Here is a 13,273-nt window from a genome sequence, read left to right as displayed (position 1 = left end):
TGTGAGAACTCTACGAGGCAGGGATAGTATCATCTCCATTTAACAGAGGAGAAAACCAAAGCACGAAGTTTAAGTAATTTGCCCAACACCATACAAAACTAGTGAAGCCAGGATTCGAATCTGAGCACACCATGGCTCAGAAACCCATACTGTGTTAATTATCTGGAACCAGACTTGAAGGGTACAAAAGTGTTTAAATACACAGCACAAAGTCACAAATTAGGTCAGTTACGTCTTTTTTCTACCACTTTAAGAACAGTATCCTAGACGGGTGAATTAGCAGCACGTACTCTGTTGCATAAAAAGAAAAAAAAAATCCCTCAACATTGCATACCTAGGGAAAAACTTAGTTTTGAAAAATTATGTCACCTCTGAGAGCCCCATGACTCAATAAAATTTAAACTACAAATTAATTCAATAAAATTTAAATTACAAATTACTTGCATATAAAACCAAATAACTACAGAACTTCCTCAACTTACAATGGAGTTATGTCCTGATAAGCCCATCTTAAGATGAAAATACTGTAAGTTCAAAATGCATTTAAAACATCTAAACTACCAAGCATAACTTAGGCTAGTCTACCTTAAATGTGCTCAAATACACACAGTCCATGGTTGGGCAAAATCATCCACCACAAAGTCTATGTTTTAATAAAGTGCTGACCATCTCATGAAATTTATTAAACACCATCCCGAAAGCGAACAGCAGAACGGACACGTGGGTATGGACTGGTTGTGAGTGTACCGGTCATTAACCCTTGCGATCGCGTGGCTGACTGGGAGCTGCAGCTTACTGTCGCTGCCTGGCATCCTGAGAGAGCATTGTAGGCATATCGCTAGCCTGGGAAAAGATCCAAATTCAAAACTTCAAAGTATGGTTTCTACCGAATGTGTATCGCTTGCGCACCAATGTAAAGTTAAAAAAAAAAAAAAAAAAAAAAAAAAGTAAGTCAAACCACCGTAAGTCGAGGACGTTCTGTAGTATTTAATGCCAATCATGATTCAGGCATATTCGTTTAATCCTTACTACATTCTGATACTGATACTCTTGACTCCCCTTGATGAGAGGATAAACTGTAGGCTAGAGAGGTCAAAACACTTGCCCAAAGTCACAGAGTTGGTAAGTGGCTGACCTGGCCTGTCTGACTACAAAGCCCACGAGGTCTCCATTCGCCAGTGCTCCTCTACACCTCCTCTCTTGCTACGCACGCAGTAAGCACTCTTCGGCACTGCTTCACATTAGACAGTGACCCTCCGTGGTGTGGCGTGGCTCGCTTGGAGGGCACGGGGGTTGGACACTAATCAGCATCTCCTTAGGGGGGTGGGCCTACGAGCTTGAAGTCCTCTCCATTCCCCACTCCCATCTCTAGCCTCTCTCAAGTATCATTCTATCACATACACCATATCCTGGACCCTGCATCCACGGATAAACTAGATGGAATCCATTAACCCCTGGAAAGTGTATGAAACAAGTTGTTTGTACTTATGCATTTTTCTAGGGCTGTGGCTCACAGTAGACATTCAGAAGAGCTTAGGATCCCTGGGAGGTTTAACCACTAAGAGAGCTTCTCTAGTTAGGCAGCTGCTAGTCACATGTGGCTATGTAATCGAAAACTTAATAAAGTAGAAAAGTCGGTTCCCCATTTGCATTATTGAAACACCAAATGCTCAACAGCCACACGCAGCTAGTAGGGGCTGCCCTGGACGGCCATCACCGCGGAACGTTCTACTGGACAGTGCTGTTTTACAGACATAAAAATTGAATTCGTCACAAGAATTAAGTAGGTGAAAAGGATAAAGGAACCACGTCCACATTTTCCTTTGTGTGGCCGCGAGTTTTAGATAATGAAGAGCGACAGAAGTAGCACAGGAATAAATACACAGATACATACGAAATATCCTGATTTTGCCCTACCTTCTCCTTCTTCTTTGATGGACTTTGGTTGAGAGACGGCAAAGCACTGCATAGTTTCATATTTCTGATGTGCTTCCTGGTTGTCGTGACCTTCCTCTTCCGAATCAGGCAAAGGTTTTACCAGCATCCGGCAATTAAAGGTATGGCTGTTCCGCCTAGGAGGCTCGCCAGACCAGGATCCCCCGTTCACTGAGTGAGGTGAGAGCAAGCCGAGAATTACCAAGGAACTCACATCAGACTCACCGCTGCCGAATTATCAAAATGATGCTACTGTTTTAACAACCTGGGAACACTCTTGGGATTTTCAAAGTAACTTTTACACTTCTTACCCTTCACCCTGACTCCTTCCTTTCAAGCGCAGGCCTTGGTTATTCATTACTAGCATACAGTTCTTTCTTTTTGTGTTTCCCTTGCTTTGGTTTCTTGGAAATTTAGTTCCACCTACTTGTATTCTAGTGTTAGATATGTTACCCCCTGCGCAAAAATCTGTAGCTGGCACCAACTGTAGCATGCATTAAGTTCTTTAAAAGGATTTGGACCTTACAAGGATAAAAGTTCTTTTAAAAGGTCAGGAAGAGGAAAGCCACTCAAACTGATAAATGAAATCTCAGTAACCAGCCGCACCATATCCATCTAAGCAGATCTCCCATGTGGGTCAGCACGAGCCTCCCCCATGGTCCTCCATACTCGGTCCTGTGTGGACACCTTTGCTCCTGCGACCTTCTCTAAAGTGTTCAGCTGCCTCTATTTCTCCCACCCAAATGTAGCCTGCTCTGAGGCCAAGATCCCTATACTGCCTCCTTTCGCAGATCTTTTCTTTTATAGAATTTTACAGAAAAAAAAATTTTTTTTAAGTTTATTTATTTTGAGAGAGAGAGAAAGAGCGAGCAGCAGCGGGGGAGGGCAGAGAGAGACAGAATCCCAAGCAGGCTCCGCACTGTCAGCGCAGAGCCCGATAACGGGCTCGAACCCATAAACTGTGAAACCAAGAGTTGGACGCTCAACTGACTGAGCCACGCAGGCACCCCGAATTTTATAGAACTTTTAGTGGATATTTTGTAACTTGACTGTTGAATGACTCTATTGTAGCTGTTTTTTTTTTTTTTTGGTTTCATGTACATTTCCTCAATTAGACTGAAAACTCCTTGCAGATGCAGTGCTAATGTCATTTATTTCTTATCAAATCAAAGACTACTTCACATGTCTTCTGCTTTGGTGTCCACACTCAGAAATGTGTGTATTACATCAGGAGAGAGGTAATGACAGAGGAAAGACTACTTTTGGGGAAATGCAGTAGTGAATCAAGAGAAACAAAAGAATGACTGATTTTGAGGATTAATGTTTCTGGATCACCGGACCCACTTTCTCATTCGACAGAGGAGAAAACTGATGAGAAAGACGCTCAACTACTAGAAGAGCTGGAATCTTTTCTTTATTCTTCCTTATGCTCTAAGAAATATGATGGCCAGTAGGACGATGAAAGGGGGGGATCACAAACAGGGCCAGCGAGAAGATCAGCAAACATACCCTCAAAACTCACTAGCTGGAAAACACTTAAAAGGACATCTAGGTGTTCTGGAGAATGCAAGGCTAAACCCATAGCCGCTGGGCTGTGAAGGAATGAACAAGAAAACACACTCTAGAAAGAAAAAAGGAAATTTCAAGTTAACTGCAAGAAGCTGTTCTAGAATTATAGAAGGAGTCACAGCTAGCTTTATGCGCCTCGGCAGACGTGGGGGATCTGTGTCACCGTCAGCGTTTCTGCAAGCTCACCCACGAAATGGAGACTTACACAGAGAAATCAAAGAAGAAAGAAAAAAGAGTTCTTATTACCTCAGGTTAATAAGGAATCTTAAAATATAAAAAAAGTACAATGTGAAGTAAGGAAAAGAGCTCTTCAGACAAGTGGATTAATAATACCAAATTAATAAGCATAGGTCCTTTGAGGAAGTCATAAAATTACTGAAGAGATTTGAAAATATTAGTTACTTGAAATGAGAAATCCTATTTTCTTGTTCACTTACTAGAGAATATAATAAAAGAATCTCACACGAGTATTCCTATGTTTTGTATTACTGTTGTAGTCACTTTGAACAAAGGGTTATCGTAACCAAGGAAAAGAGAGCCATAATGGAATTTAAAAGGGCCTTCTTCTATTTACTGTGGTTAACAGTAAGACCAGCTAATAGAAACAATTTGGAGAAAAAAAAAAAAAAAAAAAAAAGAACAGAAATACTTGCTAACTCAGGACCTGACCTTATTCTGTCCTGAAATATGCACTTCCTTTTATCTGTGAAAATGTTCTTAGCATCATCAGTCTAAGTGAGAATATTAAAAAGAGAACCACTCAGTAAGTGGGAACGGCGATGCCCTGGAGCAGCGGCTAAGGTGGGTCCATGCTGTGAACCGCCCATGTTCCAATGTGGCCCTCAACACTCTCGGACGCTCCCGGACAGCATCTTCCAGATGAGGTGGAGTCAGGGATGTGAAACGGGGTAAGGAGGCAGTGTCTGAGGGGGACACCTGCACAGCCACCGGAGCGTCTGGGAAATGAAAGGGCCCATTTAGGGCTCCCAGGCTGATAGCATTTGAACCTCTATATGCCACTTGTTCCTTAACATTTTTAGAGTACCGTACGCGCCCACACGCGTACTCCCTTCACCAGACGGACTCAGGGTTTTGTTTCTGTGAAGTCAAATTCTCAAACTTCTCATGACCTTCTGCTTCTTAATCATGGGGAAAAAGCACAAAGCAGGGTCGGCTGGCAATGGATAGAGAGGGAGGCAATGTGGCACCCTCTTAAAAAACCACAACACAAACCCCATGAAAACAGTTGCCACAGGAGTACTTTCCATTTGAATTCTCTTCATGTACTTTAAAATTGAGGATCAAGACAATCATTTGTTCAAGATCACGATCTGCAGATGCCCTTTTCTCCATGACTTTTAAGTTTAAACACTTAATCTAAGCATCTCTAAAAGTACCCAGTTACTGACGTAATACAGTGCTACTTTACCCTCCAACCAAGACCACTGTGTGTATGGGGGGGGGGGGGGGGGGGGACCCGGCAGACCATCATTTACCTATAGACTTTGGCAGCAGGTTTTTGACAAATTCAGTGTGGTCCCCAACATGCAGGATGCTATATACACTTTTGTTCATCAGCTCCTCTTGGTTATACCTTAGGTACTGTGTCACATTTTCTGAAACAAATACAACGTTGCCTTCCAGATTCACCACAAAGAAGAACCCATCAAGGGCCTGAGGGAAAAGGCGCAAACTGTGTTAGACACGATACAACAGAAAATCATATGCAGTTGTTAAGAAGGGCTGATCCCATTAAGGGAAATGTATAATTCACATATAGATAGAAAAGAGATTTCTCTCTTGCCCCTCTCTTAGTTTTTAGGAACAATTAGCACATTTTCTCTTGGTGAAATTATTCCATCTTAGTAAGTGGGAGAGAGCCTAGATCAGGGTTTCTTACCGCACACTAAATGACCAACATTACTCTGTTATTTTATCAGAAGATAATAATTACTGCCAAGTAAGTACAGGCATTTATCTATATTTTCAAAATTTTATTGGTGGACTCCACACGGCCGACAGCAACATTTATGTTACCAACGCAAAACAAAGTAATTATGTTGTACAGTTTCTCATGTAATACAATGGGAGGAAGGGGTCATTGCTAATTTCCCCTCAGTTTAAAGAGAAAAAAAATTAAACAAACCCCGATTTGATTACCTTTAAAGCTGCCAGGGTTTAAATGGAAAGAATTGCAAATGATCTGAAAAGCCAATCCTTTTGGTTTGGGGAAAGGGTCTGGGAAGTGTCTCTCTGATATGGCAATGGGGACCACAGGTGGAGATGTGGCCAGCACTGTCCCAAGACTGGAAGGGGACTTGACGTTTGGATTTTGACAGCGAGAACTGGAAAGTGAACTAATTGTGCCCTTTTCTACTACTTGTTCTCCAGGTCATCGAGATGCAGGTCCCCAGTCACCCAGATAACATTAGCGCTTTCCCATAACGTGTGCTTGGCCTCACTCCTTGCTGTTGTCATGCCAATCTAGATTAGGGAAGGACAGACAGGCTCTAGGATCATTTCAGGAAATGAACATAATAAGAGTAACTACTGAGCATGTTCACTGTGCCTTAAACACATTATGTCACCTTAATATTTACAACTCTGGAAGGAATGTCTTCTCCAATTTACAGAGGAAGAGACTGAGATTCAAAGAGGTGAAGTGGCTTGTGTAAGCTCTTGAAACTCGTCAGTGGCAGAGCTGGAAAACTGGAAACCAGGTGGACCCGACTCTACAGCTCATGCTCGTGATTACTAAGCGGCAGAGTATTCTATTTTGATATTTACCCCAGTCTTTTCCTACCATGTTCGCCTTGGTGAGGCAAAAGTTGAGAGTTCAGGGAGTTTTTCTTAGTGACTCCTCCTTTCCATTTCTGATCCTTGCTTGTCAGATCCTGTTTTATGGATTAGGTGAACGATCAGGACTAGAGAAGGCTTGACATTGATCAGGCGTACCTCGAAACAGTGTCAGCTGGTTTACCCAGTGTATGTCAGTTTCTCCGTGCTATGTGTTTACCACTGTTTTTAACGTGAATGTTACATGTGTATATTGATACAACAATGTGTATGGATGGGGCATGAAGTATTTACTTTTATCCTAGTTTGCTTTCTCCTTATTATTTAACAGGTTCCTATTTTGTGAGCTTTTTGGGAATATATTCCATCTTTAATTCTATTTTCTTCACAAAACTAAGTGCTCTCTCAAATTAGAAATGACCATAAGGCACCAGTGAAAAGCTTTTTTTTTTTTTTTTAAATATAACACCATTCGGTTTTAAGTTTTTCTTAAATATTCTGTCAGGTTTTACCAATTGTATAACTAATTTTGCGGGGCAAAGCAAGACTGTATGGAGATGGCCTCCATAATAGGCTGGCACCAACCCCTAAAAAACCTTGTGTGAGTATGTGTATGCAGGTGTACGTCTGGGAAGGGTGAAGGGAAGCAAGTCAGCTGTTTAGTTATGTGCCACGTATCCTTTTAAACTAACTGCTTCCGATATACATTCACAGGGATTTTCATAATTATATTACTTATAGTTCACTTTTGAAAGTACAAACAGCTTCTCACATGTTTTGTACCGTGATAAAAAGACTGATTTGTGGCATAGTATAACTGAAAGATGAAAGTGTTTCATCTCATGAGACTGTGTTTTTTTAAAAGCACACTATGATATGCTCTGATGAAAAAAGCTGACATTTGGTTTTGTTGCCTAGCAACCACTATGCTATGATGTAAGCATGAGTGTGCATCTATGCCTAGGAACAGCTCAACGGGAACAAGTTTTCCCTGTTCAAATTATTCCATGTAAACAGGGAAAAACACTTAAATTCAAACCTTAAGTCATTAGATTCAGGCATTAGCTCTCTAACATATTCAGCACTAAGGTCCTGCTGCTCCACAAGTACTCAAATGAGTACGATGAATTCGCTGAAGACTACTTTAAAACAGCAAAAACGTTGGTTGGATTTTATGAGAGAAGGCCTACTGATACCCAGCCATCGGATGTCTATAATCAATGACCGTGCGCTCAGAGGGCTTTGCATCACAGCCTTGGGGTTACTCCAAACATTTCACTTTTGGAGCTTCAAAAATCTTCCCAGAAGTGCTTACCCTATTTTAACCTTCTCCCATGCAAGGAATAAACACAGATATATGAGAATTTCCTAATAATACAATAATCTAATAATTCAGATTATGATTTTCAAACCAATTTTGTTTATAATTCAAAAAACGTTCCCGGGGATATATCTACTTTCATCTAATTCTAAATAATCCACCCTGTTAGAGGTGTCTTATCTGTTTCTAAGAACCAAGCAGGAAGTAGCACTCTCTGGCCTTCCTTGTTGACTCTGGAAAATCAGGTTAAGTGTATTCATGCTTTTTCCCTGAAAATTGTAGTTGGATACTGTCAAGCCAGCAATTCAAGAGAAACAAGCAAGGGGCCACACGAGGTCATTTAAAGCCTTTTGGCTAGCAGGTCCAGCTCCAGGAATTCCGTCATTTCTAAATACAAGGACTGGGTCAGATGGTCTTTACTTTTTTTCAAAAGTCCCCCCGCCCCCCACCCCCCGCACTTCCACCTGTGAGATAAATTTTCACAGAGTCAGATTTTCTAAAACAAAAACAAAAACAAACCCACGATCAGAAGCGCCAGCTAAAATAAAGGAGGGCAACGACTGGTTACCTTCGTTTTAAAAACCCTAATTTCTCACATACGTACGGCTGCTGCTGCGAGTCGCTGCTCCCACAGTGACAACGCTGCCAGGCTCCTGGCCGTGCAGTACTTTTCAGTCTCATCCTATCGCCAGCAGAGTAAATTATCCTGAGAACTGACATAATTTATGTCTCCGGGCTCCTCTGCTTCTTGTTATACATTCGCTGACATTTTTTTCCCTCATCTTACCATAGCCCACATCTTGAATTTTAATTTTGGAATAGGTACAGCAAAGCACTCGGTGTTTAATACTGCGCTAGTTCATAAAATAGGAGAGCCGGACTCTACAAATTCTAGATAGTATTCTGGTCGTAAAACTTCCGAAAGTTAATCAGCAACAGGGAGTTAAGACCAACCACTACATTTGTGATGCTTATCTTAATAGTTCTGCCTTTACTTCAGTTCTCATCTTTAGGAGAGGAGCTGGTTTGAAGCAGCATAAAGAAAAAGCGGAAGCCTCTACTTGGTCCTCAAATTTTAACCTGTACATATAGGCACGTGTATACGGCATAATATAAAACCTAAAAATTGGGGGAACATTTCAAACGGAAACTCTATCGCAGAAATTAATGGGACTTGTGGACATGGTTTTCCAAAATGAATGCTCAACTGGCAGTGAAAGTCTGTCCATTTGTATTCTAATCTAGTTCGTTTAATTCTCTATTATCGCCCTGAATTGTGTATGTGCTGAAATGAGGAGCTAGATAAATACGTGTTAGCAAGCTCAACAGGTCAGCGGTACCCCAACCTCAAGACTGAAAATTAAGCGTAGATTGTCCTTACGTTACATGCACCTGAAAATTAAACATAATAATGTGAAGATCAACAACACCATAAAGTACAGAATGAAAATGAGGGCGTGCTACCTCAAGCATCATGGGCCCCAGCGCATCCTTGTCGATGACGCCCTGCCCTGTTGATGACACATCTGACTTCTGTACTTCATCTATGTTGGCAGCTGCTGCTTTCTCTGCAACAAACAGAAGCGTGAATTCAATGGCACTGCTTTTTCAAGGACAGAATGACACAGAAACATTTTTATTGTAATGATTTTTTAAATCTCTAGTGGAATCAGACGTGGCTATAAAAGAGTTAGAGTACATCCCCACTGCCGCTGAATGGGGGAAACTGCTGGAAACAGGAAGCAGAACATTAACTTTTCACCTCCAGAATCTGTGGCTCAGATCCCCTCTCAGGCAGTGGCTAAAATGAGTTTAGTGGTCTCATGCTAGTCCTCGACGAGCCTTTTTTTTTTTTTCTAGATGACAAAACCGCCAAACACTATGGCACAATTAGTCTCTGCCCAGGGGACTCTGCAAACTAGGATAACGGAAGGCCTGCTGTTCAGAATTCGGTAGCACATTCGGAGACACATCTCCACGTGTTTGAAGGAACAAACAGGAGTCCTAGCTTGCTACCGCTGCCCCCAAGTGACACGCTGTAACAAGTGCCTGGTGGGCTCTCCTACTGCTCCACCTCTCATCACATTCACAGTTAAAGTGGCCTGAAGGCTGGCGCTCCCTGTCTGGTCGAAGGCGCTGAACGATTTCAGGCAGAGACCAGAGGCACCCTATCAAGCCCCTAGAGTTCAGGGGCCGCCCTTTTAGGACAGGAGGCACAACATATGCTCCAGCTTACAATGTACCAGGCAGCGTTCAGGCCTGGAGGGCCTGGGGAAATGCCCCTCATGGATAATTCTCAGAGAATAAATAGATGTCCAGTCATCAATACTTACGCAAACTAGTTATTTCAAGAACGCCAAAAAAAGTTTAAAGCATAACAGATACGTATCGTCAACTTGCTAGGAAACAACACAAAAACAATGTGCCAATTATTTGCACCTGAATAAATTATATCCTTGTTTACACTGAATGTTATCATTGTAATTAAATGCAAATAAAGAAAACCGTAAATCCGTTTAGTACTTAGAATCAACCTGCTCTCATGACCTTGATAAATTTTGCGGCTGCTGCGGCGGTTTCTTCTTTTTTTTTTTTTGAAAAAAGTTTTTACACAGTATTCTAAAAATCTGGAAATCTGAATTTGTACCTGAGAACCTAGAAAATAATTGGGAATCGCAGGTCCTCCAAATCTTGCCACTCCCAGGACGGAGCACTCCCACGTGTATATTTATCAGGGGAGAAGGGAAGGTGACCGCTGTAGTTCAAGTGTAAGTTCAACTCCCAACTTTTCAAGGCCTTAGTACGTGCCTTCCATGCATCATGGACTGTGACAGGAGTAAATGGGATGTCATGTAAAACACACTGTAAAAACTATAAAGTAGTGGGGCGCCTGGGTGGCTCAGTCGGTTAAGCATCCAACTTCGGCTCAGGTCATGACCTCACGGTTCCTGAGTTTGAGCCCTGCGTCGCGCTCTGTGCTGACAGCTCAGGGCCTGGAGCCCGCTTCGGATTCTGTCTCCCTCTCTCTCTGCCCCTCCCCCACTTGTGAGTGCGCGTGCGCGCTCTCTCTCAAAAATAAACATTAAAAAAATTAAAAACTATAAAGTAGTTTACAAATAGAACTTACTACTAGCATACTTGTATTAGTTCTTCCTTACTTAATGCCAAATTTAGTAACTTCTTTGCAGAGCTTATCATATGCAGACTGTATCTGCTTTTTCAATTACTATACTCCTGGATCACCTCCTAAGATCTAAATAGATCTTAGATCTTAGATCTTATCTGGTAGCCTTTCTAGGTCAATATTGTGAGGATCTGTCAGTCTTCATTTTGGTCGTTTCTTTGCTGCCATCCCCAGCTCTTGATTGTTAGGCACCTTACCCCCTTGCTTTATCTGCAGACTCGGTCTCAGCCCAACTCCTCAGCCTCAACTGGGGCAGGACGTACCTCAGGCTCTCCAGACAGTTATTGCAGACGACCCTCCCCCACCATCCCCATTTGCCTAGAGTCTTTTTCATTGCCAAACATACTCCAAGTAAACGCATACTGGGGCACGTAATTTTCTTTTTTCTTTGCTACTTCACTCTGTAAGGCTACAGATTTCTCTACAGTTTCCACTCATTTTGCTACCCACCAGTCCAGGAATAGGACTGACCCCATCACCTCCTGCTTCATCTAATTTAGCAGCCGGTACTGTGGAGGTCCCAGCAGGCTTCGGGCCTAAGGATCCTGAGTGTCATTAATACTAAATTTTAAAACTCATAAAATAGATACTATATATTTATGTGGTCCTACTGCATCCTAATTCATTTTTTGTCTTTGGTGTTGTGGCAGCGTGAAAGCGATGTGCTAACATCCCGCAGAAAGAGTAATTTGCACCCTTTGCTCTAATCTCCTCACTGTTGACAGGAGCATCGTGCTCCCATCAGTAACCTCTTTCAGTAGCAGTGGTGACTCTCAAATCGGAATGGTGGACATGAGAAGACAACCTCCCCAGAGAGGATCTACCAGAATTTGCAGACTGAAAAAGCTTTCTTTGAATGACATTCTGATGTATCTTCCTAGGAAGGTATCTTGTCCTCCCCACTTCCTGCAGTGAGAATCACAGTCCAGGAAATAAACAGTATGCTACCCCACCAGAAGATAGATTTTATGAAGGCGGCACTGTATCTGTATCCTTAATGGGCACTGTCCCTATTTCAGAGCAGGTTTTCACCAAATATTTGGTGGCTGACAAGACTAGATCCACCTCGGGCACTTATTCCCAGAAACGTAGGAGGCAACGGGGGCGTGGGCGGGTGGGTGAGATGGGGGTGGAAAAAGGAATAGATTTTCCCCTTTAGGTCTAAGGGCCCTCCAGGGTGCAGGGCGAGGAATGGAACAGGTAGGCAGGGTCAGAAATATGGGAGAAAGGGTTTCCTGAGGAGATAAATCATCTTGCTTTGCCTTACTCAATAAGTTTTAAGGCATCTAATGTTGTCTCAGGTCCCCATTTCTCTTATCCTTCCACTGTTAAAACTGGTGGTTTTATCCTTTTCAAAGTATGGATTGATTAATTCAGATTACTCTTGGGGGAAAGTGACTCATAAAGCACAAGCTACTAATCACAAGGGCAACTCCGTACCTACTGCTGACCGCCAGAAACCAGCAGGCGATTTGTCGTATGCGATTCTGAGAGCACAATAGTAAGAAACTGTTGTTTGCTGGGGGTCTATAATAATGCTGTTTGTGGGGCGAAACAAATAGAAAATAAGAGTGTCTGTGACAATCCATTTCCAAGCCTTTTAAAGACCATCAATATACCTTGTGAGATATTTACATTTTGAGGATCTGATCATCGTTCTGAAGACCCAAGTTTTCCTAAATTCATCCATTAATATTTTGTGGAGTTTAAAGAACAATTTAAAAGTAATCATCCTGAAAAATTATTTGTAATACTAAGACATGTCATTTTTTTCTCTTTATAATATCCAACTGCTCAGTCTTTCAAAGGAGAAAAGCAGCCAACAGGAAGTCACGGAGAGTGAGTGGCCATCATGAGGAAGTCACCAGTAACACCGGGATCTATTCAGCAGTCTCTTCGTCCCTGTGTCTCAGTGTCTCGCTCTGCCTGTGGTGCAAGTGGAGTGAATAATCCTTGTCAGCTGAGAGATTAAATCTAGCTGGGAGGGCAAAACAGTTACAATCGAACTAAATGAGAGCAATTTAGGGATAATTGCAAGGAACTAACTTTAAGTTCAAAGAAGAGATAAGGATCGTTGGACACAGCCGAAAATATTTCACGTACGTTGTAACTGAGTTGGACCCGGCAGGATAAGCAAGTGGATGGCAGACAAGAGCCTGACACGGAAGCCGGTGGGATGGACACGTGGCATCTGGCCCTGAGGAAGTCTCCACTGTGCCTCTGGAAACCAACGCTAAGGAACACTGGCAAAAAGTCCATGTAAGCTGGAACCCTAGGAATTCCCGACTAAAAATGAAAACAGCACATTAGGGGGCGCCTGGGTGGCTCAGCCGGTTGAGTGTCCGACTTCGGCTTAGGTCATATCTCACAGTTCGTGAGTTTAAGCCCCGCGTCGGGCTCCAGCTCTGAGCCTGGAGCCTGCTTCGGATTCTGTGTTTCCCTCTTTCTACCCCTTCCCCGCTCATGTT

The 13,273-nt window shown here is 42.5% G+C and overlaps 1 protein-coding gene across 17 annotated transcripts in view; it reads right to left on the bottom strand.

Annotated features, from left to right (window-relative positions):
* NCOA2 (nuclear receptor coactivator 2) overlaps positions 1-13,273 on the bottom strand; it is a 291,905-nt gene that overhangs the window by 54,039 nt on the left and 224,593 nt on the right. For all 17 annotated transcript variants that reach the window (XM_045454962.1, XM_045454960.1, XM_045454958.1 and 14 more), the window contains 3 exons: positions 9,086-9,189; positions 5,001-5,178; positions 1,918-2,106 (listed from right to left, as the gene is read on the bottom strand). In XM_045454962.1, coding sequence (XP_045310918.1) covers positions 1,918-2,106; positions 5,001-5,178; positions 9,086-9,189 — 471 coding nt within the window. The remainder of the gene's footprint in view (positions 1-1,917; positions 2,107-5,000; positions 5,179-9,085; positions 9,190-13,273) is intronic.

The sequence above is a fragment of the Leopardus geoffroyi genome, chromosome C3 (genome assembly GCF_018350155.1).
Source record: "Leopardus geoffroyi isolate Oge1 chromosome C3, O.geoffroyi_Oge1_pat1.0, whole genome shotgun sequence".
NCBI classification, from domain to species: Eukaryota; Metazoa; Chordata; class Mammalia; order Carnivora; family Felidae; genus Leopardus; species Leopardus geoffroyi.
This window is presented reverse-complemented; position numbering and strand designations above follow the sequence as displayed.